General features: G+C 47.5%; 1 protein-coding gene across 3 annotated transcripts in view; it reads left to right on the top strand.

Annotated features, from left to right (window-relative positions):
- The window catches only part of SGMS1 (sphingomyelin synthase 1), a 278,326-nt gene that overhangs the window by 226,964 nt on the left and 25,190 nt on the right, over positions 1 to 26,172 (top strand). For all 3 annotated transcript variants that reach the window (XM_057308559.1, XM_048219012.2, XM_044386019.3), the window contains one exon: positions 13,740 to 14,542. In XM_057308559.1, coding sequence (XP_057164542.1) covers positions 13,920 to 14,542 — 623 coding nt within the window. In that variant the 5' untranslated portion in view covers positions 13,740 to 13,919. The remainder of the gene's footprint in view (positions 1 to 13,739; positions 14,543 to 26,172) is intronic.

The following is a 26,172-nucleotide window of genomic DNA, read 5'->3' as shown; positions in this document are numbered from 1 at the left end:
TTCTGTGCGTAGCTCGACTCCTCTGGCGTGGGCATGGAGCGCGGTCCAGATATGGCATAGCCGCCCACAGGACTGCCCCTGCTACTTTAAAGTGAGAATGCAGTTTCCAGAAATAATTTGGAAAGCCATTTTGGTGTTTTTAGTTGCCAAATAGCCTCCTTATTGAGAGATTCTTTCCCCCCCACACGTAGTGTACAATTGCCATTCTTAGTCATTTTCCAGTTTCGATCTTCATGACTGATGTTTTGTCCTGTTACAAATGAAATCCGTAGTTTCCCCTGCCCCTTGTTTCTCTTTTATACTGAAATACGACATTTGGAAGTTGAATTGTTTGATCCCATAGTTTACATCTTTAGCTCATTTGACAAGATTGTGAAATGCTTTTAATGGCCAGGCTACCTTTTTCAGGTTATGATAACATAATGTTCTCATTGTATGTGAAAATGACGTTTTGTCAACTGGTTTAGGTGTTAATGCGTGCAGAATTTGGGGGTGGGGGGGCGTCATGAGCATTCCATGATCTGGCCATTTAAAAAACACAACTCCGGACTGACGCCTGTGGTGTGTTCTCGCGGCCAGGCTCTGGTAGGTGAGGAGTCATTAGCGATGTGCCATCTCGACGCTGTGTTGCTCAGGTGTGCCTGATTCTCCTGTCATACTCCAGCCAGGGCTCAGCCGCGACTACAGATGAATGAACAATCCATCTATAAAGAATCTGCAAGTTCCCCTTCTTTCCGAAGCCGTTGGGAAACGCCTGTAAGGTCTCCTATTTCCCACGATGCTACTGTATCTCCCACTGTGATACTCAGTTTGTGTTAGTGTTCGAGACTTCATAAATGCATGTGAACTTGAGAGAACTCTTTATGACTCTTTTTGAATTTACTTCACTATAACTCAACACAGGGATATACGTTCGACTTTTTGAGAGTAAAGAATGTATTTCAACAGAGAACAAACTGGTGGGGGATGGACAGAAGGGGTAAGGGGAGCGGGAGGTACCTCCAGCTACGGAACGAATGAACCATGGGCATGAAGGGCTCGGCACAGGGAATAGTCACTGGTACTGTAATAGTGTCGTGAGGTGACAGATGGGAGCGACACCTGAGGGGAGCGCGGTGTGACGCATAGAGAGGTGGAGCCACTGTGTCGTATACCTGAAACTGCTGTCACACTGTGTGTCAACTGTCCTCAAAAAGTGTTTAGAAAAAGAATGTATTTCACCACCTGAACAGCAGCCTTTGCTGTGCTTTGTCAGATCTTCTGTTCCCCCATGCCTTTTGCTAACTAATTTTATAACTTAGGTGATTTTATACAATGTTTTTACAATTCAGTTGTTGTCAGTGATTTGGGTCCATCGTGTACAAGGTTCTAATTTTATGGCATTAAGTTGCAGTAGCCAGAGAATAAAGCTTACTAAGTTGTTATATAAAGCAAGAATAGATCTCTAAGCGATTGTCTTGTTGGGTGAGATGCAGGATAGCTCCGATTTGTAGTATGGTTTCCTAGAACTGGACACGGCCAGGTTGCTGATTGTGGGGTCTCGAGATGCGCATTAGAATCAGATGCATATGGTGGAAGGAGGATCAGTTGGGGGTTTGGAAGACAGAGGGGTTCTAGTTCTTGCAATTGGATTGCCTCCTTGTATTGCTTGGGTGCTAGAAGGATCTCTGTTGGAGGATGTCTCCCAAATCCTTTATAGCTTGGGAAGGGTGCCCAGAATGGGTTCACGGGCTCTCTGCCGTCCCCTGGTGGTAGTCTGCCTTAGTCCAAAGCTAGCTCTGCAGCCCTTTCCCAGCTGAGCTTTGGTGCTATGAACCATTGGTCCATTAAGGAAGACGTGCAGCACATAGCGTAATGTATAGAACAGTTAAATCACTGTGTTGTACACTGGAAACTAATGTAACATGTGTGTCAATTACACTCAAATGAAAAAAAATTTAATTTGAAAAATGAAGAAGCTCACTGCAGGTGGGCCCTGGAAGTTTGAGAAATTATTAGGTAGTTAGAATCAAGATGTCATGGCCAATGGTGACTGGAGAGAAGTGGATGCACTGATGGCTACTCGTTTTTTGAGTTGGTATAACTGTGGTTGGGAAGGGGGGACGCTCCATGCATCCTTTTTGAGCGTGGAGATAAAGGTAGAGGAGACCCACACTTGGTTTCTCAGGATCCTTGATTCTGTTCACCTCCAGGAGACCAGAAGGGGTCCGGGGCAGGGGCCAGGCAGGGGAGCATTTTGTGGGTGAATATGGCGGGCACGCGGGCAGCGCCCTCACGGGAAAGGCTGCCCAGCAGACGCGCACGGAAGCACCATCAACTTTGAGCACACCCCTTTGGATGCTCTCTAGTCTGAAAATAGTTTGCACTCCTCTTGCTGTCCATGGAAGTATTAGAAATTTATTTTGGGAAATAGACTTGAACTTGATTTCTCCTATCTGGGCCTGTGAGTTGTTGCTAATTTTGGAACATGGTGTTATGCCCCAGGGTCATGTTCCCTAAATTAGCTTTCCTTTTACCTCAGTGACTTACATTTATTTCTGTAAGTGTAAGTTTAGAAGAGATTGCATAGACTTTTTCTCACTAAAATGGAAGAGTTTTGAGTTCTGTGGTATTTCTAATCCTCAGGGGACTGTTCAAAAAAAAAAAAACAACAACAACCAAAAAACCCACTTCCTTGCAGATAAGATTTTTTATTTTAATCAGGAAACTGTGTTCTGTCCTTTCAGCCTGCTATCAACCAAGCAGTCTCCAATTTAAACAGTACAGGTACACTTTAAATTAGTTGTCTTACTGGTACGCGTGGTGATTTGGGCCCCAGTGGATTTTCCAAAGCCCATAGATTATTAAAAATGGCCTTACTTCTGAGTCAAATTATCAGCACACATCCAAGTAAGAATTTCTAACCACTTCTGGGCAGCAGAAACATTCTGGGAGAGAAGCAGTTAGAAACTGAAATGGTAAACCTTCCAGGACATTTTCCTGGTGTATGAGACAAGGGGACAATATATTTGAAATCTGAACTTAGAAAATCTTGGGAAAGTGGTTACTGCCTGTGAAACGTATCTAAATTTTATGGTACTTTTATTCTGGGCGTTTATCTAGTATTAAAGAGGCCCCATTGCCGATTATAGTAGTGTGGCTAAAAAATGCAATAAAAATTCCACTCTTAGATATCGTAGGGAGGGAAATAATCCCTTTTTCTTCTAACCATCTCAGGTTCTCCGGCTGGGGCCCCATAAACTAGACTGACAAAACACAGATTAACTAGGGAAAAGCAAATGAGTTTATGAAGGTGTGTGGGAGGTACACAGGGGAGCACTTCAGGATGAGTAACTCGAAAAAATAGTTAAGAACTTGGTTGAATACAGCATCTTAAATAAAAGAACAATAAATTTTCTTGTAGCGGCAAGACAAAGGCTAAAAGAACTTGGAGCTTATCTAGGGCAGCAAACCTGAGAAGGCAGATTACACTGGGAAGGGAATGCAAGTTTTGTTCTGTGGATTCCTCTGGGCTGAGTCTGAAGTTGTCTCCTGGGATTCACTTCTGCTGTTCCAGGTGGAGGGGTGGGGGCAACTTCTGCAAATTTGTGTCCAGCTTTTGGGCAGCTAGGGGAAGAGCAGAGAGCATTTTTTGTCTCTGCTTCCTCTCGATTGCCTTCACCTGAAAATAAACCTACCAGGGCAGCCTGTTTTGGGGTTACGTATCGTGCTGTCCTTCCTACCGAGAATGGGGTCAGTGGGCTTGAAGTCTGCAGTGGCTTTTCTGGCTGGGGATGGAAATACCTCTAAGGGAGGTTAAGGATGGAGACCGGAAGCAGGTACAATGTGTGGAAAGATGGAGGGAAACACGACCTGGATGGTGACAAGCACTGGGGCAGAGCATCCTTCAAGATCTCACTTCCCTTTTTCCTTTAAAATGATTTTTTTTTAAGTAGGCTCCACGCCCAGTGCAGAGCCCAACACAGGGCTTGAACCCACGACCCTGAGATCAAGACCTGAGCTGAGATCAAGAGTCAGATGTTTAACCGATGGAACCACCCAGGTGCCCCTAAAATAATTTGTTAATACGGAATACTAATAGCAGGAACATATCTTACATTTTCAGCCATACTTCTTGGACATTTGACGAACACTTTCCATCTAGCCGTTCATGTCCCCTTAAGTTCTGAGAAGTGTTTTCTCTTGTGCCCTCACGAGCTCCTACTACTCACGTGTGGAACTTCGTAGATTCTGTATTTAATGTTTTTACCTTCTCTTTCAGTTTTCCATCCTTTGTCTTTTTTATTCCAACTTAATATATAGTGAATTTTTCATATCTACCATGAATTCACAAAGAGCTTTCTTTTTAAAATTCTCTGAATGCCTTTTTGTGTGTGTGCCATTTTGTTCATAGCATCCGTTTGAGGATGTGAATATTAGTTTCTCTTAACATTGTACTTCCCTGTTTCGTTTGTGTCTTCCATATTCTCTTTTGTTTTAATCTCTGGCTTTCATAGTTATTAGAGCGTTGCTTCAAATGTCTCTGAGAATTTTTATTTGTCCATTTATATTTTAAAGGAAGCACTAAAAATGCCATCCGGAAGCACTTTTCATGAATCTTGTTTATATGGATTTTGATGCAAGACGATCCGTGTTCTTTTCTCATAAAATGTATGGGGTTCAGAAAATGTCGATCTGTTCACCTGCCTGCGAGTTTTCATCCTGGCAGCCAGTACTGTGGGGTCTAATGAGGTAAAGGGTTAGGGCAGGGCTGACTTACTAACATCTGTTTGCATCTGTTTTACTCAGTCCCTGTTTAGTACAATTCCCCTGGTTTCTTTCTCTCTTTTTGGAAAAGATTGATTTATTTACTTTAGGGAGGAGTGTGGGGTGGGCAGAGGGAAAGAGAGAATCTCAAGCTGACTCCGTGCTGAGCATGGAGCCCAGTGTGGGGCTCGATCCCAGGACCCGAGATCATGACCTGAGCTGAAATCAAGAGCTGGCCGCTTAACTGCGCCACCCAGGTGCCCGACGATGCCCCTGCTTTCTCCTTTGTCTGGTGCCCCCTACCCTGGCGGCTGTTCATTCCCCCCTTCTTGGGGGGGGGGAGGTGGTGGTTCAGCTGTGCGGAGTGAGAAGCTGGAGGAACTTCTTAACCCGCCGTTCAGCCAGCCCTTCTGTTCTTAGACCCCGTTCACCCCCACCTCGCAAGGCACTCGTGCCACCAGCTCCTCATCGTTTTAAGTCTTTTGTGATGTGAATCACGTTGCTTCTAACCCTTCCTTGTCACGGGCTGAGGTTCTGTTTCCTGGGTCTGCTGACAGTTACCCACAGTCCGCCTGCTGCCCGGCCTCCTCTCCTCGCCTCTTCTGTTTTCTCTTTTTTAGAAATCCCTGCTCGCCATTTCAGGAGAGCTTGAAGAGGCAGTGGAAACGAACGCATACGTTCAGTTAGACATCTTTTTTGAATCTGCTTCATTTTTTGATCACGTGCATGTAGGTTTCTGTCCCCTTCTCTCCCCAAAACAAGATGATATGGCTGCTGGATGACTCGAGCTTGGGGGCTTGAAAAAACCTGTTGCCTTTAAACATGTATACCTTATGCATTTGCCCATTTCTCGTTCTCTTATGAGCCCCACTTAACCCTTTGTTCTCTCCCCGTTCCTCCTGGGGCATCAGCCGGTCTCAGGCCTGGGCTTTTCCCGCACCTTGTTTAAACACACCTGTCTTTTTTTTCTACTATGTTTTGTTCCTTCATTAAGGTTTCAACTTTCCTTTACCTCTTTTGAATACTCCCTTTGCAGCCTCTCCTAACTTTATTTTCTCAAGTTCATGGTCTGGCAAACTTCCTGTTTGTCACACCTGCCAAAGTTCTCCCTCTTAGAGGATTATTTCCTCATGTAATTTATAATTTTCAATTCTTGTTCATCCTTAGCTGAGATTGCTTTTTCCATGGGAATGCTGTGAAAACTTGCTTGTTGAAAGGTCTCTAAGTTGCTGTTTTGTGTTTACTTCTCTTGTATTTGCATTAATTTCTTGGCCTGGGACCCATACCTCTCTTGTATTTGCATTAATTTCTTGGCTTGGGACCCATACCACACAAGTCCTGTGAGTTTGAAGTTTGCATTATCGTGTACTGATTTCACAGGCCCAACTCTTCCAGTGTCAGAGGGATTCTTGTTTAATTCAGGGTGTTAGTTCTAGTTGCCTGTCTGGATCTGGCCGCAGGCCATGTCCTCTGCCCTTGCATCTTAAAACCCCAGTCCCTGGCCGCTAGGGTCCAAGGCTGGTGTCCCTCTGAGCTCAGTGTGTTGGCTTGTATCTTTCCCACTCTGGCTTTGAGATTTCTCCTTTTTTGGTACATGGGAAGTCCCCTTTCTGTATTTTGAAACTCATTTTGGTATTAAAATTCCAGCAGTTTTATTTATGTAGGTTTTTATATGCTTGATGTACAAAGAGGTACACATCACTGGGTCCATCTCTTCGCATTCTTTTTTTTTTAATTTTTTATTTGTTAGAGTGTGTGCAGGTGAGGTGGGGGAGGGGCAGAGGGAGAGTGAGAGGCAGGCTCCCCACTGAGCAGGGAGCCTGATATAGGGCTCCATCTCCGGACCCTGGGATCATGACCTGAGCCCAAGGCAGATGCTTCACCGACTGGCCACCCGGGCACCCCTCTTTGCATTCTTTTTATTCATGTATTCAACATACTTCTATTAAGTACGTAGTGTGTGTTAGGCTCAAAAGATTCAGAGGCAAATGGAACTGGGCTTCTTGAAGGTGGTAATCTTACAAGGATGAGAGTAGGGGGCATAATGGATGTTGTAGGCAGAAAGCACAGCTAGGGAGGTACACGATGAATGTTTGTGAGGGAAACTCCTGCCCACTGGAGCGTGCGTATAGCCCAGGTCCACTGTTTGCTGGGAAAGGCCGTAAGGTAGAGAAATACTGGAGGCAGAAACTAAAGCAGAAGCAAATGGCAGCCTTTCCCAGGCTTCTTGGAACAGATGAGATCATGCTGTGCGTATCAGCTGAACACGAGAGCCACTGGAACTTGCAAACACTGATTATATCCCAGCATTCTTGAGTGCTGCTGCAATGAGTCTGTGTTCAAGGACCACAGATGAACCAGATGAATATTAAAATAGTCCTGCTGGTTTCAGACTTAGGCAGTTATTAATCAGTTGAGTAGAAATAGATCATCTTCAGAATTTTGGTAATTGGGTTCTAAGAATGAAACCCCAGGGGAAAGCCGGAGGGACCAGTTGTCATTAGAGGTCTGCAAGGTTCTCCTGATTGTAATGACAAGAGGGCAGAGTTTCCAAACGGTCTTTTGCATTTGGCCATAGATACCTGGATAGACGGGCGTTGAAAATCTAGATGACGGAACAGTTGTGATTCTGATGGTTTGTTGTTTTCTCTCTGGACTGATGGGAAGTATCTGAGACTAGAATTTCTTGATGCACTTGGGTTCTGATTTCAGCTTTATGTTTGTAGACAGTTTGGCTCATCTCCTGGGACCATTATATTTTAGAAATCTGAAGGACTTGGGGAGCTACACACAGGAGGGAAAGCGTCCAATTACTTGGAGAAATCTGCAGGCCCACTTCTTATTTTGAAAGAAAGCTGACATAGGAAGGGTCTGTGTTTAATCTTACAGTGCAGCCTCCATGTTTAAAAACATAGATTATGCTCGAATAAACACAAAATAATATGTGTTTATTAGAGAAATGAGAACACTGAAAAAAAATAAGCAATTAGTTTACGATTTCATCGCCCAAAGGCAACACAAGTTGGTATGTGCCGTCAGCCTTCTTTCCTATGAATAGTTTTGATACACTATGTTTACAAAAATGGTATCCTTGTCTTTTGTAACCTGTTTAGAGACAAAAGTATAAATATGTATCACTAGAACTATAGAAATCTAGTCCTGTCTTAGTGGAGGTTTAGTATTCCGTTGTATGACGCCATATTTACGTCTCCCTGTGTAACTTGTAGGTGGTTTCTAATTTTTGCCGTAATAAATGATTCTTTGAATTTTCTGGCTACTAAAGGTGTATATTCTGTCCCAGAACGACCCAAAGGGAAACTCAGGGTATAGGAAAAGGAATTAGCTGGTCTTGCTGGTGGTGTAGAACTCTCATTGAAACGGATGACACAGTTCTGACCATCCAAGAACAACCAGAACCATGATGCATAGCGTACAATTGACATGGCTCGTTTCTTGTCACTGTGTCCTATATACTACTTTCGTCAGCCCAGACTCCTCTCTTTCCCTCTGGAGCAGTGGGGGCTGCTACATTGGAATGGGCGCTTTGGGGAGGGGCCACATAAAGGGAGGCTGTGAGTTAGTTGGTCAGGTGATAGGGCAACTGCTGAGAAAGCACACTTTCCGTGTACTGTGCAATCTGAGTCTCAGACACGGTGAGATAGACAGGTGTGGAGGAAGAGGGGAGACCGCACCAGCTGAGGCTCTCCTCACAGCCTGAGCAGACCCCTAGCCCTGTCTTTCTCCCAGCTCCGCAAAATCAGGCTGTGTAGACCTCGTTCAGAGAGCCGCTTCCTAAGGGACGGTTTTGTTTGCCGGTCAGAGTGGGACTCTGGAATTGGAGCACTGCAGCTAACAGCAATTTAAAATAAAAGGACCATTTAAAGGTTAAGGCATCAAAACCGATCTAAAATTCTTCCACTGTATATTGAAGTTAGTCGCAGGTCCTTTAGCTGAAGCTGTGTGGTCGCTCCTCTAGCCATTCGTTTCTCTTCAAATAAATACAGTTTTATGAATTCTGCCTATTTGGGTTAACTCTTTGTGTGTTAAGTAGCAAAAAACCCCTCAAAACCAAAAACAAAAAAACAAAACAAAACTGTAGCTAATTAGATTGGAGGAAAGCGTTTGGGTGTTCTCCAAATTGTGTTAGAGGAGAATTGGACACCTGTCTCCTGAGTATTAGAACGGGCTGCGTTGCCCTAGAAGGTCCGTTCGTTACTGCTGCATTTTATGGAAAGTTCTGGGGATGTAAAGACCTTTATCTGGACTTGCAGTGTTCACAAAAAGGCAGTTCGTATGTTTCAAGACAATAATGTCGATTTTTGATTCGTGTTGCTCTTTGAGACGGCACCCACAGGTAGTTTCGTGTTAGAGGTCTGAGCTCCTCCACGCTCCCCAGTTCTGAGCTGGCACTGAGCTGGTTATTTGAGCTAGTAGAGCAGAATTCACATATAAAGCCCACGTTGCTTCTGCTTGTGTTTTTAAAGATTCGATGCGAGAAGCAGAAAGTTTAGCTCACTGTATGCTTCTGTGACTAATTGTGCATGCACCACGTTCTACTCTTCTTTGCCACCATCAGCATGTAGAAACATCTGGAACTTGGCTGTAGTTTCCCCATTGACACGGCAGCTAAGTTCATTCTATTCTTAATTTCATGGCACTTATTTTAAAAGTTCCTTCAATCTTCAAAGAATAAATAACATTCAGTATAATAATTTCTTACAGTTTTATGTCTTGCTTTATGTTATCCAAAGCACTGTCAGTTGTGCATAAGTTCCCTAAACTAATGCAATCAGCAGACGGGATAACTTCTTTCACCATAGGAAACTGAGGCATGAGGATTAGAGTAAAGTACTGAGCAATTATTGGACTCAGATTTTCTGAGCAGTTGTTTCATAGCTGCACTGTGCATTTTCTGGCATTTTAATTCTTGAAAACTTGTGTTCATTATTTAATTGATATGGTAGCTTTGTGTTAACACAACAATGTCTTATTTCTAGACAATGCCAGACAATAAGATAATATAGTAGATTCTTTTCGAGTAGGGATAAACACATATTCATAAACGATTTAGTTATTTTGTTTGTTGATGTTTTGTTTTCATTACCAGGATAATTGCTCTAACTTATTTTTCTGGTTCTAGAGGGCTGGCTTTGATAATTAGCTATAAATAGTTGATGGGTGTTGTGGCATCTTATCTGATGGCTTTTATAATATTAAAGCTTAAAATATCTATTCTAAGAATTGGAGCCAAATTGTTTTAGCAGATTTATTTTTCACTCAGTTGGGGTCTCAGAGAAATCCCTGCTGGGTTTGGAATCTATAATGACTATGTGTTTTTGTTCCTGCCCTTAATCCTATAGGACTCTGTGATTTTTTTTTTTTTTTAAGGCTCTTAGACTGCCCTTCACCTATGTTGACATCAGTGAGGTCTTTGAATATTTGCTGTGGGCAGCCCGGGAAAGCACGGTGGGTTTGTCTAGCTCAGGGACTAACTCTGCCACGTCGGAGAGCTTAGACACATCACAATCCCACTAGACTTCACTTTACTTATGTCTGAGACTTGTAGATGAATGAGCCCTCCAGCACCTCTTCCATCGCTCATATTCGGGTATTCGGGAATATCAAGATTTTATTCTCTTACGGCTTCTGAGTACCAAGTCTGAGGACTTGAGCTAGGCATTATTTCTGAACTTTCTCCAGTAATGGATTCAGGATGGCTTTTCTGGATGGGGGGATGGTGGCAGTAGTTCCCTGAGCTCAGCCTAACCTACAGTCTCCTGGGTCTAGGTGCGGAAGCACTTCTCAGAAATGCTGCAGTATCTTCTATTCTATTCTGAAGTGAGTGTGTGAGGCCGGAAGGAAGGGACTCTCCCACCTCTTCTCCCACGGCTGGGCCCTGGGGTCTCTGAGTAAGTCCTGCCTTTGAGCAGTGGCCTTTGAGGTACCGAGCAGCTGCCAGGCAATTACTTCTAGAGAAATGACCTTTTTTCCCTTTTACACGGTGTTGGCATCATCCGCACAAAAATAGCATCTATGCCTTTATTTTCAAGCTTCAGAGCTTGCTTAAAAAACAAAGGTTTGTTTTCTTGTGAAATTTGGAAGGTTGTTTGAACTCGTGTGTTGGAATGATTGGGCTTTTAAAAATGCCATTTGGAAGGGGCAGCTTCAGTCCCTATTTATGAAACGTCACTGTGGGCCCAGTCGGGTGAAAGCAGGCCGTTCCAAGAAGAACAAGACAGATTTCTTGGAGTAACTAATAGCTTTCGTTCTTTTCCCTGATTGGAGTCTCCTGGCAGGAGCAGACCAAGGGGAGGTGGGTAAGGCTGTTACTGATCCTATTTTCCAGAGGAAACAGAGTCTCGGTGGGGTTAGAGGACTCTGTCAAGAAGGGAGGTGGCCGAGTTGGGTGTCAGCTGCGGGCTCCCCGCCTCCACGGCTGGCGTGCGTCGCGGCACTGGGCACACAAGCCAGTTAAAGTACATCGTCGCAGCCACTCGTGGTTCGGAATGCAGGGAGGGGACAGGACTGGGAACGATCTGAGGGACTGAGGGAAGATTTGGGGCTTGTTGAGAGTAGATGGAGAACGCCAACGTGGAGGAAACATTGGGACCATCTCAGGGAGCGGACAGTTGTGTTGGCCTCGTTATCCATGGAAGCCACTGGTTTATCTCGCTGTGTCTTTGGGGTCCCTCCAGCTGTCAGAAACCACCTGCTGGACTAGTTCTGTAGGGTTAGCGTTCCTTCATCCGTGTGTGTGCGTCTGTTGGCCCCAAAGCGTCTCCGGCCATTTGCTGTTTTTCTGTTGTAAAGATGATTAAGCCTTAAGAGGAGATGATCTGACAGTTTGCTCAGCAGAGAAGAATGCAACAACACATTGGCATTGGTCTGGTCTCTGTGGTTCTGAGGGGTTTCCCCTCGTGGCAGACTTCCCACAGCGACCCGGGGGAAGCGAGGATCCCACATGAGAAGCCCTTTCATTCCCTTGGGCCTGAACATTCCACCAGGAGTTTTCTTTTGATCTCTCATAGCTGCTTCGAGATGGGGAGGGCTCCCTCGGCTGACCCTGTAAGTCCACTGAGGAGTGTTTGGGGCGAGGCCGGGGCGGGATGCCAAGAGAGCCCCTTCCCACAGGACTGTCTGGCAGGATTTCCATTTGGCTTGTGTCGTCTTGTCGCCGGGCAGTACTAGCGATGACCGAAGCTCCTCTAGAGTGCTTCTCAAATGGCCAGAGGTCCACTCCAGTGTCCTGATTCTCTCTGAAGAATGCCCACCTTATCATGTTCCTTGACCATCCGAATTGTTCTGAAGCAGTTTTCAGTATCAGTGGCATTTCCAGTAGATTTTATTTTCTTTTACACCCTCTACATGTTGGTAGATGTCAGGGACATTTCCTGAGATACAAGCAGATGTCGAGTGAGCACCTCTGAGCCCTTGCATTGTGAGTTATGCGGATGCTCAAGATCGTAGTCCTTCCACAGTCGCTCATGGTCCCCGGGGCTGGGGGGCGGGGCAGGCTGCAGACAGACACTTTCCACAAGGCAGTGGAACAGCATCGTGGATGCACAGAAGAGAGAACACCCAACCTTTTGGCAAGGTCTGGGATATCTTGAGCTTTACTGCCATTTCATTGGTTGTTACTTGGATGGGGAAATTGGGAGTGGACATCTGTCCATCTTCATTCCAGAGTCCGATTTGGGGTTTGGTAGAGCCAAGTTTGAGTCTTGTTTGTGCCAGTACCTCCCAGTGTGCTCCCTCGGGAGGTACCCCCAGCCAGGAGGACAGACTCAGTGAAGTCCATTTGAGAAAGCCTGCTAGCCACTTTTCCTACTGGAGGATTTTCTAGAGCGTCTAACATGCTGATACATGCTGCTGTCTCTAGAAGAGGCTCAAGTAGACAGTTCCTAGACTTACTTTGGATTTTTTTTTTTTTTTAAACACAACATTTTATCAGATGATTCTACAAAGCATACTTGGGAAACGCTGCCATCACTACTTTCTAGTCTGTAAGCCTACAGATCTGTGCAGGTGTTTTTGTAGTTAACACAACATTCATCTTTTGAGAAAAAAAAGGTTAGCCCACTCTTAGGGTGTTTTCTTAGTGAGATGAAGTAGACAGTAGCCATTGGATAGGATAGAAAATTTGAGAAAGGAGAACAAAGGATGTGGCATCAACAGACCTCTTTTAGTGCTGGATTTGCATACTGTTTTTAAAGTACTAACAACATCCCTGTGAGGGGGATACTTCCTTTCACAGATGAGTAAAAAGAAGCTCACCCAGGGGGTTACCCATGGCAGATTTTGAGTCAAATTATGGTCTGTCTGCTGCTGATGACGTATTTCACTAACGATGATGATTTGTTACAAAACTCGGTCTTTATTCTTAACTTTTCTTGTTGTTTTAAATTGTAAGTGATTGTTACAAAAGGAATACATGCTTATTAAAGAATAGGTGGGAGAAAGGTAGAAAATGCCCCAAGTAGGGAAAATGAGATTCATTGGTATTTTTGCATTTTTATAGTAAGACTATAAAATGATTGGCCCGGATGGTCCTGAGGCCCAACATTTCTGTGATTCTCTTGATTATCTGTGAAGTTGCTGTGTGTTGTGTACGTGTGAAACCATTTCTCCACCAGATGGAATGGTAGATTAGGCACGTTTGCTGCCTGATTTCAGGTGATCTCAGGAAGCAGGTAAGCATGGAGGCAATCCCTGCCCCATACCGAGCCATATCCAGAGCCCTGTTGAGTTATTTCTTTCGAGAGGCTGTGAACCGTTTCCCCTTTGATACGATCCATCGCCGGGCTGTCCTCTGCTGCTCCTTCGGGGAAGATGAGCCCGGGAGCCCGCAGTCCCTCGGGCAGGTCGGTGCGGGACAGCGGCGTCCTCCCCCGGGGCCGGGCCTCCGGGTCTTCGTCCTCCTGGCGCGCCGGGGCCGTGCGCCCCGCGGGGACTGGCGTGGAGCACGCTCCTGACTGTGTCTCTTGCCTCCGCAGGGGGAAGACGGCCGGGGCGCCATGAGGTGAGCGCGCACCGGTGCCCAGAGCCCCGGAGAGCGGTGTGCGGGCTGCGGGAGCGCGAGCGGCCCCGCGTGTCTGGCCACGCACGACCCCGGCATGAAGCCGGGCAGCATGGGCGCGCCGCCACGGGACCGCTGACCCCCGCCAGCTGGGACCATGAAGGAGGTGGCGTACTGGTCCCCCAAAAAGGTGGCGGACTGGCTGCTGGAGCACGCCATGCCCGAGTACTGTGAGCCCCTGGAGCACTTCACGGGCCGGGACCTGATCGGCCTGACCCGGGAGGACTTCGCGCGGCCGCCCCTGTGCCGTGTGTCGGCCGACAGCGGGCAGCGGCTCCTGGACATGATCGAGACCCTGAAGGTGGAGCAGCACATGGAGGCGCACAAGAACGGCCACGCCAACGGGCACCTGGGCGCAGGTGTGGCCGGCCCCGGCCCCGCCGGCGGCTTCGGCCTCCAGGCCAAGCCCAACGGGGTGCCCAACGGCTACAGGAAGGAGATGATCAAGATCACCATGCCGGAGCCCGAGCGCTCCCAGTACCCCATGGAGTGGGGCAAGACGTGCCTGGCCTTCCTGTACGCGCTGGCCTGCTTCGTCCTCACCACGGTGATGATCTCGGTCGTCCACGAGCGAGTGCCTCCCAAGGAGGTGCAGCCCCCGCTGCCGGACACGTTCTTTGACCATTTTAACCGGGTGCAGTGGGCCTTTTCTATCTGTGAAATTAACGGCATGATCCTTGTGGGACTCTGGTTAATCCAGTGGCTGCTCTTAAAATACAAGTAAGTAAAGCAAAAGCTGTCAGTCTCTGGGATGGGGGATGGGGTCTGCCTTGCAGACGTCTAATAGTCCTTATGTGGAAGTGAACTTATCAAGCAGTAGGAATTGAAGCATACTAGCTCCTTTTTTCATGTTTATTTTACTGTTATTTTTTAAACCACGTACCCTGTTGAACCGGCGAAAGCTCTGGCAGCTGTAAGAAAATGCTGTGTTTATTGCCTGTTTTGTACAAGAGTCATACAGAGTGATGAATGGGGTTGTTTTCACGGGGAAGAAAACCCTCAGAGAGCACAGGCTCTTGAATCACAGACAAACTACCCAAACTCGGGGTCATTAACACACCAGATAAATTGTTGACAGGCGGCCTGATGGCCGTGTGGCTCCCCCACCCCAGTCAGACAGCGGGACCCTTAGCAATCTGTATCCAAAGATGTTTCACACACAGAATGCAGAACAGTGGTCCCAGAGTGCCTTGGGCTGTTGGGAGAATGACGCCCTCGAGAAATGACTTTGTTTAGGTGGATGGAATGTGGATAAACCTGCCCGGCCTTCCACCTTCTAGAATGTGTGGCACTTAAAGGAACAGGTGGCTGTTGCATTCAGGTTTCTGGGGATTTTAAACAGGCACCTCCTTTTAGTTTCAGGTGGATCCAAAGTGGCTCTCATGTCCCAAACTCTAAACTCTGTACAGACCCCTCGGGCAAGCCGTGTGCTCGGGCTGCTGGGTGTCTGGTTTTCCCATTAGTGGACGGCCATCTTTATGGCTTCCATGCGTGGGAGCTGGGAATGGTTTGTTAAGGAACTGCGCTTCTGTCCCGTGGACTGTGTTTCACAACCCACAGTATGGTCGAATATTAAGGAAATCCTCTTAACTCAAGAAAATAAAATGCAGACTGAGAGTCTGCACCGAACTTTATCCAAGAAACGATGAGTTTTTTCCTGGAATGTGTTTTCACCTTGCAGATTCGATTTCCACAGGTGGGAATGAGCACAGCGCCTGACCGTGTGTGGGAAAGGACCGTCTTACCCTTTATAAAGGAAGTTGTTTAAGTGGACCGTGTTTATTTTGGGGTTGGCTTGGCAGTTCTACAGTAAGCTAAGTTTGAAATAGAAACCGTGGTCTGGGCTGTGTTGACTTGGTAGAAGATTTGTTGGTTGTTTGCTTGCTTAGTTTTAACAGGCTAAGTAGGTAGGATAGACTTGAAATGTGAGATGCTCAGAATTTACTAAATTACATTCTTTCAGCCACCAAACTTCAGATCTGCTTTTGACTTTCAAACTTTTTTTGTCCTAAAAGTCCATTAGAAAAAAATGCCAGTACAGTTTGCTTTAAAAAGGCAGGTTAAATTCAGATTATGTTTCCTGGGTTTTTCCTGATTTTTGTAGTTTTGTGTATTACGAGTTTGTTTTCTTTTTTTTTTCTTCCATAAACATTTGTGCATGCAAGCAAATAATTGCCCCAGAATAAGACATTGTATATCAGTCATACCTTGTACAACTTCGGATGTATCACAGAACTGTGACTTTTATTTTCTTAGAACTGCGACTTTAAATAATGTGTTCTTGTTCTTAAGAAGTGTCCCTCATCATAGGGCTTATTTCTTTTAAGCATATTACTATTCATGTTTCTCTCAGCTGGGACTTCTCCTCAAACCAGTTGCTCTTTAAGCTTTGTGATTACATGTTTACTGGTCCTTATTGCCAGTACTGTAGTCATTTGTGTATTGAAATGACGCAGCCGCAGTGAGCGGTGAATCCGTTGATCCACACCGTGGGCAGAATTAAGCCAGTGCGGGGGCGCAGGACTGCCTGGGTCCCAGCGCCCGCCCTGCCCCAGCATGCCGGTGGTGCGGGCCAGTCTCTAAGTCTCGAGAGCGTTCTTTTTCTCCCAGATAAAGTAAGGGCCTTCTAGTCTAGGTGACTTCTGTTATTCTGTACAGCTATGTTTTGTTTGAAACATTATCGTTATGTTTAAAAAGTACTAGCCGCAGAGCAGGTTTTTTGTCCAGAATACATCAACCCAAGATTCTTTGGAGTCTTCTCTCTGGTCTCGCTCTTGGCAGGGTAGGGACGTGGGAAGGGGAAGCCTGCGGTTGTCATGGATAATCCAGCCCTGTCCGCCTCTTGGGGCATGTCCCTGGCTCCCCCGCTCCTTCCTGGGGAGGCCCCCTCTTCAGTGTGTGTGGCGCAGCCCAAAGGGTAAAAGGTAGGAGGAGAGCTCACGATTGACAGAGGACCAAGCAGCGGATGTAAATGGACTCCTTTCCCCGGCCCTCAGCAAGCTTTGTAGAGTCAGACCCCTTCTTTCCAGTTGTTTGTCTCTATAATGTAGTGGTTTGATTTGCTCCGTCTGTTAGGTAAGTGGATCCTTCTGGTTGTGGAACATTCTCTTTTACGGAGCTAACGTCTCACTCACTCTTTCTGTGCGAGTCTCTCCCTCGTCTCACCCCTCTCCCCAGCTTCCCCCAGAGGTTTGCCACTCAGGAGCACGGTTCACACAGCTCCTGGGAGTTAAGCCTGTTTGGCCAGTGATTCCCAAGGGCCGTTTGACTTTGACATTAAGAGTCTCCAAGCCCTTAAAGGAATCAGCCTGTTCCTTCCTGCTTCTGTGTCTTCCACTTCTTAGAGAAGAATCAGAGGCTGAAACTATAGAGGGTGATTTATTAGTTGAGAAACGAGATCACTAAAATGTGGGCAACGTGCCCCAGTAATAAGCCAGATGTGTGAGGCACTGGAAAACATTAATGCTGAATTTGACCTTGAGACACAGTTTCTCTTTCTGTTGTGTACGGTTGTCCTTTACCGTTAAACATAAGTTTTGGGTTTTTACTTACATTTTTTCCCCTCCTTTCCTTCTTAACACGTCCACCTCAAGTTTGTACGTATGTATGTTTATATATATAAGTACATTCACATGGGATTTCCATGACATTGCAACGTGGAAAGCAACAATAATGCCTGTCCTTGAGAACTTTTTTGATTTTTAAAATTGTAAATAACATCTCCCCATTTAGAATTGGACTTTCAAGACACCGACTAGGAAAAATCCCTGGGGAGTCTCTGCATTTGTGTCAGACTTCCCTGCAAAACAGATGTCCCTTGTTTTCAGAAAGCATGATAATATGTTAACCTTACAGATTTGGTAAGGTCTCCTCATGTGTGGCTGAGGCGTAGCTCCCACGGTGCATGACCCGTGTGGCTGAGCTCTGTCAGGACATCGTGAGCCCCCACAGAGAAGGCGGCCAGGGAGCAGGGTTGTGGAATTCCGAGTCCGTCAAGTGTCCTCTAGCCAGCAGAGAAAGCAGTGTGACTTAGACCCGTGGTCAGAGGTGCCAAAACTTAGCTTGTCCCCAGCCGAGTCACCACGTTCCTCTTCCAGCTTCCTCCCCCTCCTGTGTGGGCAGTGGCTTTTCCTAGAAACCTACCATGTCTCCTTCCCCACAGAGAGCCACTACATTCTGTCCATTCTAACTTCAGTTTCCTTACCTCTTTCCATTCCCGTGTAGTGATGGATGCTGGGTGCTCCAAGGGAGGCCCCGTTCCTTCGTGTGGATTGAGGCTCCTTGGTAATCTGGCCCCGGTCTGTCCCCACCTCCTCTCTGACTGCTCGGCTCCTGTTTCCCAGGAACACTCCAGGCTCGTGTCCTGGTGCTTTCTACTTATGGTGGGTGCAAGGGTTTAAGTTCCTCTGGGGAAAGACTCGATCCTGAGTGTCATTCATCTTTATGCCCCAGCACCTGGGACAGAGCCTGTCAGATAGAAAGTGCTCATTTAAAATTCATTAGTTCCTTCAACTTGTCTTGACAGAGCAAGCTGCCAGGCGCCGGGCGCTGTCCCCGACCCGGGGTGCTGCAGTGCTTTCTCGTGGAGCTTCTGTTCTGACCGGGGTCAAGCAGGCGGTCTGTGGCTGAATGGATAATGCCAGGTGGTATTCAGGGAAATGGAGAGAATTGAAGCAGCATGAAGGCTTAGCAGGTGTTGGGGTTTGGCGGGGGGGAAGGGGTGGTGTTTGAAAAGTCGTCTGAGAGGTGACCGTTGAGCAGACACCTGAGTCCAGGTGAGGGGGCGCCATGCAGGTGTGTGGGGCGGGAGCCGTCCAGACAGGAGACTCAGCCAGTGCAGAGGCTCCAAGGCTCCCCCCACCCCCGCCCCGAGGAACAGCCAAGGGCGTGTATGGCCCACCGAGCTGGGAAGAAGCGGTGACACAAGAGGTCAGCAGGGTGTGGACGGTGGACTCGCGTGAGAGTAGCGTGGGCCACGGATACAAAGCTGGGATACTGTTCCGAGGGTGATGACCGATCATCAAAGGAGAGTGAGACGGTCGGATTTGTACTGTAAAAGACCCGCTCTGGGTGCCATGTAGAGCACGGGCAAGCACGAGTGTAAGGGCAGCCGGCTTGGACGCCAGTGCAGTCGCCCAGAGGGACGCTGGCTGCGACTTAGCCCACTTGACATTTGAGGACATCTTGTGCTGGGGCGGTGGGAAGGGATGGACTCTTTCTAGAAGCCCTGGCTTCTGTTGCATTTAGGATTTGCTATGTTTTCTAGCCACAGGGCTGGCTTCCATTGTAGAATTTCTCATACATGGTTTTTGGGTCTCTCTGTGAATCCCTGAATTCTATATGGAATTGAATGAGGAGATCGAATTCACCCATTTGGGAGCTCTCACAGACTTACTTGGATACATTTTATTTCAGAGCGAAGTCCAGTCATGAGTCTATCCCAGTGGGTGTTTTCTGCCGTGGATTCTTTGAGATCAGATATTGGCCTAAAGGGAGTAGAATGAGTCTGTTAGGGTTGAGGGTGGGGACAGTTTAAGAATGAATGAAGTATTGCGGGATGTATTGGCCCATTGGTGGAGAAAAGGTGGGAAGAAGAAAAGGAGCCACTGGATAGTTGGGACGTGGAGTGCCAAAAAGCTGAGCGCTCAAGGCACTTGGGGCCTGGGGTAGAACATTCCAGCCTAAACATGGCAAGGAGTTACAGAGAGACTGCAGCCCCTGAGCAGGTTCTTTGAAAGTCGATGGCGTGCCCAAAGGGAAGGCGGAGCGAAGAAGGGAAATGGTGCTCTCAGACCCAACCTGAGAGCTGCCATGACCTCCCTGCGGGGAGCAGTTTCTGGGGCCGCGCTCCTCTGTGGGAAGGAGCAGTGCCGGTTCCCGGTGTGGCTTTTCTGGGATGACGCTCCGAGAGCATGGACGTGGGTCTCCAGGTGGCTGGCAGCAGCATGTGTTACGTTCCGAGACCACTTTGGAAAATACCTGTTTTGTGTTCTATCCTTTGATGAACGCTCTGGCTTTGAGGGCCTTGTTTATCAGGAGGGAATCTGCCAGCATAAGAAGGTGTCTACGACGTCACCTCTCCTCTGCGAGAGCGATCTCATTTCCCAAAACGGTCCTCGCGCTGACGGGCAGCTGTTGCCATCAGACGTGGACTTGATTTATTTTGGTCTCAGTCCCTGGGCTAGACTGGGCACTCAGGTTGCTCTTCGTTTTACCCGGTTTTAATTCCGTTCCTGCTGCTGTTCACATTAAGCGGATTGGATCGAAGTACTTCCCTCTCTCCGCTTCTACTCCCTGAGGCAGTTTGTGACACAGTGACTGTCAGCGTTGTTCCCGTTATGTTGAGGTCTTCGATGGATGTGGTGAAGTTCGTCAAAGCTCTGGGTCAGAGCATTTGATAGGAAGCTGGTCTCCCCACATTCCTACGCTGTAGAGGTCATTTTTCCAGCTCTGGAGGAGCCTTTTCTGAGGGCTGTTGCCTTTATTATAAATTGACCTCATGCTAAGGACCGCGAGGCTAGTCTGTCGTGGCATGTCAGGACATCATTATGTTTAGCTGTTGATCGAGAGTTCTGGAAGACCACGCGGCAGCAGACGCAACAAAGCATGGAGGTTACCTTCTGGCGGTTCTCTGTGCAGCCTTTTGGGGGCACGTGGCTCCTGATTTACTTGGCTGGTCAGCTGTCGTGTCCCTCCCCAGCAGTAAAGCAAGAGGAGAGTGCAGGGACCACCCCCCCCAACGCCTTTCTTCTCCGTCTGCACACGTGCTGCGTCCTGGACATGCCGACTCCGTCTCTTTCCTTCTATACGTTTCCATCCACGTTGTCAACAGTCATCAACACCCCGTTCCAGTGGCAGATCCCAGACCCGTCGAGTAACAAGAACTGGGTTTTATATGCATTCTGTCTTCTGACCCGGTCAGTCCTGAAAATAAGTGGCAGCTCCCCTTTCTCAGCGAAGGTCATGGAGACTCCAAGAAGCAGTTGACTTTGCCTCAGGTCCCACAGGGAATGACTTGGGGATTGGAGGCTCTTCGGTATAAAGCCAGTCCGGAGGTGCCTGGCGTCACCAGCGCCTGCCCTCTGCACATGAGCTTTCTTTGCTGAGGTGGTGGCATGAGTTGGCGTTCGAGGACAGACAGTAAAAACGGATCTGTTCAGTGTCCAGTACTAGGGTTTATGTGTCACATCCCACCACGTGGGAGACATGCACACTTGCCCCAGACGGGTCTGCCGGCCCTGAGAGCTGTCCCGTCAAGCTGGTCCACCGTAGTCTGTAGAAGACACACGTGGCTCTGTCCTAGATGTGTGCTGTCCTGTGACCTCCCAGGTATGGCTCTGTCACCCCCACTCTGGGAAATCCCCTCGGCCACCAACCTCAGTCACACTTTTCCACTGAAGACTGCTGACCAGGACTACCCAACCTTATTTTCTTCCTTTGTTTCCAGCAAGTTCCCTCCCCATTTGATTCTGACCACCCCCCCCCCCCCCGCCATCTGGGCTGAGATCCTATTCCCTGTCCATCCCTGAGGCCCTTCCCTGTCCCATTATCTTCCCCTGTGACCCTGAGCTCCTAGGCTTCTGCGGGCCCCTGCTTCACCTCCCTCTCAGGGACATCATCCCTCACAGAGGAAGGACCGACACTCTAGGAGCTGGGTGATGAGCTCAGTCCTCTGCTTGGCCTCACTGCTCACTCCCACAGTAGCTGACAGGTGGGCTCCTCCTATTTCCTCATTTTTACCAAGTTGGATCTCAAGATCTAAATGCTAGTCTAGGTCCTGGGAATTGTAGGGAAACTAGATTCACCCTGCAGAGCTCCCTAAATTCAGGAATCACAGCAATTTAGGTTTTAAGGAGCTTTCTAACCAAGACTCAGGATAAAGGGGCAGAGAGCAAATATAAAGGTACATATGGACAATACATTACCATTTTCATGCATTAATTTTTATTTATAACACCAGAGAAAACGAAGTCTTGCAGCTTGCCCATAGGCAAATTAGAAGAGAAACAAAAGGAAAACAAAACTTACCTGTTATGTTGCCAGACAGAAATAATGGGTTTGGCACTCTTCTGATATTTTTCTGTGTGTGCTCAGATATATAAAATTTATATATGCATGTGGTTTTTCTTTTGTTTTGTTTTTTAAGTAGGCTCCATGCCCAGCGTGGGGCCCGACACAGGGCTTGAACACACGACCCTGCGATCATGACCTGATCTGGGCTAAGAGTCAGACACTTAACCAATTGAGCCACCCAGGCGCCCCTATACGCGTATGTTTTTAAATGGTATTATATTTGCCTTCTACTTTAGAGCGCGCCCGGGATGGCTTCTTTCCCCCCCTTCTTTTAAAAAACCATTAGGGATGATCTGCTGTAGAAGCCACCTCATCTGTCCCCCTCCGGCCTGGCTGCCTCTGACGGTGGCAGCAATGCACTCAGTTACGCGGCAGATCCTGCTGGTGGTAGACCACCAGTCCCTCCAGCTGCTGACTTTCCTGTGTGAGCTGCTGAACGGCCACAGTGACATGGTTTCCTCCCCTGGGAAATGGGTGTCCTACGGTCGTGTCTGTCCATGGTGTCATGCAGATGGAGGGAGATAACGTGTATGACGCACCCGACTGCGTCCTTGGCAGCCTCCTGCTTCCTGGGCCTGCCCCACCACACCCCCTCTTAGGAAGTGGCATCCCTACCCTTCCTTGCTCTCAGGCCAGACCTCCTGGTTTCATTCTTGAGATTTGGGGCCTGTGAATCCCACCCCTCCTGGCCACCTCTGTTGCTGCCCTCGGTCCCCACTGTCCTCTCTCAGCCGGGCTGGGCAGGAGCCTCCTGCCGGCCTCTCTGCCACTTGTCAGCTCGGCAGAACGCCTGTGTCCCTGGCAGAGTAAGTTGGCGGATGTCCCTCTTCTGCCGGCACGTACAGCTCGAAGGCCAGAATGCTGGTGGTGACTACGGAGGTCCTGCCAGATCCCCTGTCATTAGCACTCTGCTCCCGACCCCTGCTGCGCAGCAGATACCCACACACGCTAGCCCCTGTCTGGAACGTTCCCCCGGAGACACCTTCGCTCAGTTTTACCATTTAGTGCGTATCTAACATGCTCTGTATTTTACTTACTTATCTTGATTACTGTCTGCCTCGTCCACTAGAATGCAGGCTCTGTGCCCACTGTGCTTGCCGCTCTGCTCTCGGGCCCCGCATGATGCCCAGCACACGTGCTCTTACTACGTGTAGTAAGAGGCATAACAGCCGCTGGCATCTATTGAGTGTTGCATTGTGCTACTTACTGGGCCTAAAATCCGCCAAGTGTTAGCCCCCGCTGCTGAGATACGCTTATTGTGGTTTTAGAAACCCTCTGTGAACATGAGTGTGTTACTTCTAAGGTTAATCCGTTAGCCGCAGAGCAAACGTTAACTGTTCAGTTCTGCTAGCCGTGAGGGAGCCAGCCCTTGGGAAGGGGAGTCACGTGGTAGGTTTTGGTGGAGGAGGGGTCTGGGTGGACATGTGCATCTGTGCGTCATATACGTGTGTATCTAGCTATTTATGTAGAACTGGCTAGACCGTGTGTGTGTGTGTGCATTACGTATACACAAAGATATTTGCGTGTGTGCTTTATGTACATGCGTTTATAGGCACACGTGTATACACACACACACACGTGTATTCGTTTTTGTTAATAGCCGGAAGTAGCAGCAAGATGTAACTGCTTCTGACTTTAATCCTTCGTAACTGTTTTAAGTAGATCATATTGATGTTCTTTCATATCTTGTAGAGTAAAATTTTTTCCTGATGTTATGATCTATATTCCAGGAAATGATATATTTTTTTAAAAAGTGGGTTGAATGGGGACAGTTTTATAATGTGATCTGTTCTTTGCAGATTCCCTAAACCGGTGTGGATCATTTCCTGCACTTAATTGATGATTGTATTATACTGCAGATCTTTTACATGGGGCTTAGAAAGAAAAATCTCAGCTGTTACCGTTTTTTCCCCTTTACCTCGACAAGTTCATTAGTAAAAAGAGCAGCTAATTGCAAGTCTAGACACCAAGGGCCTGTGGTGGTTCGCGTTGACCGACTCTGGCCCCAGGTTAGTCCTTAAACTCTTTACACTGTAATTTTCCCATCTGTAAAATGGGACAATAGTAGATGCTAAGCAGGAACGTGGTTAAAATAATTAGTACCGAAGATATAGAATCTCTTTGAGTTGGCTTTTTAAAAGGCAGAAAGGAGCTCTGCATGTACAGACACACGTCTGGGCCAGGTTCAGGGGCATGTCTCATTCTCCTGATTCACGGACGGTGCCGTCTGCCCCGTGGAGGGGGACACCCAGGAAATATCACATGAGTTCTAGATTTCCCAGGAGAGGTGTATGTTTACACTTTGTTCTGCAGCATTTCTTCCTTCTCTTTTGTTTATTTCACAAACCTTTCCTTGGAATCTTCTTTCCTAAAGGACTGGATTAAGCCCTGAGTTTTCATGGCCCTCCACCTGGAGCAGTTGAGAGCCGGGTGAAGGCTGCGAGGAGACGGGGAAGGAGGACGGAGGACAGGGGTTTGCAGTCCCACTGGGACGAAAGCAGCGATCTTAGCAAGTGTTGTAAGTTTTACTGTTCGGGCCGAAAGGGTGCAGAGAGAGCATCAGTGCAGATTAATTCTGGCCAATCTATGAAAGAGTTTAAAGGAGAGACGTTTATGGGAAGAAGCAGGAAGGGCCTGTCAGAGGGAGTAAAGAAGCAACATTGCGAGGCACAGAACTGCGTGGTGATGGCCAGCATTGCAGGGACCATCGGGAGTCTCACTGGGACTACAACATGAGTACGGCAGGCCTGTGTTTAAGAGCTTCCTCTGATAGAAGGATTGAGACCCTCTTGCTAATGGTGGTGCCAGTGGCACAATTAAAAATACCATAAAGTAGAACCAAAGTTCCGAAGGGATTTGGAGGATGAAGTGGGTCTGTCCATTTGGGGACATCTGGAAGGCTTCGTGCAGAAGTGGTATTTGGGGTGGATGGCAAAGATTACGGCAGACGGGATCATGGGAGAGGCCAAGACAGAGATTTAGGGCAAAAGCAAGAAGCTAGGATTTGAGAGAATAATGCGGGGCTTCTTTTGCCAAGGGCAGTGGGCTTTATGTCTGCAAGATAAGACAGGTAAGGTAGCTGTGGGGTCAGGTTGAGGGGAGTTTGAACTCAGTAGGTAGTAGTGAGCAGTTGTCATAATCCAGTGAATCCAAGGGCTCATAGCAGGGAAGTAAAGGGAGGCTTTACTTTAAAACAGAAGGCTGAGTGTCCTGGGAATACAGGCCCACCTAAGGCGGGAGGGACTTCACAGCGCTAATTTAGATTAGCGCTGTACTGAGTTAGATCTGGAGGACGTTGCAGAGAGCAGAGGGAGAGGAGGCTGGAGAAGGTGGGCCAGCGTATCCAGGGCCTCCTGGGCTTGGTAAAGGATTTGGATTCTATTTAAAGTGTATTTGGCATCCATTAAAGGTTTCTTTTCTTTTTTCTTTTTAAGATTTTATTTATTTATTTGACAGAAAGCATGATCAGGGGGAGGGGTGGAGGGAGAGGAAGCTGCAGACTCCCTGCAGAGCAGGGAGCCTGATGCGGGACTTGATCCCAGGACCCTGGGATTATGACCTGAGCCAAAGGCAGACGCTTAACCAACTGAGCCACCCAGGTGCCCCCATTGAAGGGTTTCAAAGGACATAGTTTGTTTATCTGTTTCCAAAAACTGATTCTTGCGGGTCCATGTGGAATGGATTTTAGGGAGGCACGGGCGGAATTAGGGACAGCAGGTGGAAGAAGGAGAAGTCCAGGTGAGGTAGAATGCCGAGACGTGGCTACAGTTTCAGATGGACTGAGTAAACATCGGGGCTGTAAGCGTAGCTGGGCGCAGTCTGCAAACAGTGACGGAAAGTGGGAGCATTTCATGTTAGAGATCTGGAAGGATTTGTTTCAGTACTTTCATAATTAACACAGTTATTGAAGTATTATCAAAATTCTTATTTTGGGGAGTTCTGGTCCCTATGCAATACAACATAAAACACAGTGAAAAATCTGAGTAAAGTAGATTTTAAGATTTTGTTTATGTGAGAAAGAAAGAGAACATGTGCATGCTAGCAGGGCTTGCAGAGGGACAGAGAATCCCAAGTAGTCTCTGTGCTGAGACTGGAGCCCGATGCAGGCAGATCATGACCTGAGCTAAAACCAAGTGTCGGACACTTAACTGACTGCGCCACCTAGGCGCCCCTGAGTTAAATAGATTTTTAAACCTAACTTAAATGTGGTAGGATGTCAGCTGATCTCTAAGCACACACGATGCCATCTCAGGTAAAATTGGGATTTCTTACACAAT

This window comes from Ursus arctos, unplaced genomic scaffold (genome assembly GCF_023065955.2).
Source record: "Ursus arctos isolate Adak ecotype North America unplaced genomic scaffold, UrsArc2.0 scaffold_7, whole genome shotgun sequence".
NCBI lineage: Eukaryota > Metazoa > Chordata > Mammalia > Carnivora > Ursidae > Ursus > Ursus arctos.
Note: the sequence above shows the minus strand (reverse complement) of the source record. Positions and strands in the feature narration are given on the sequence as shown.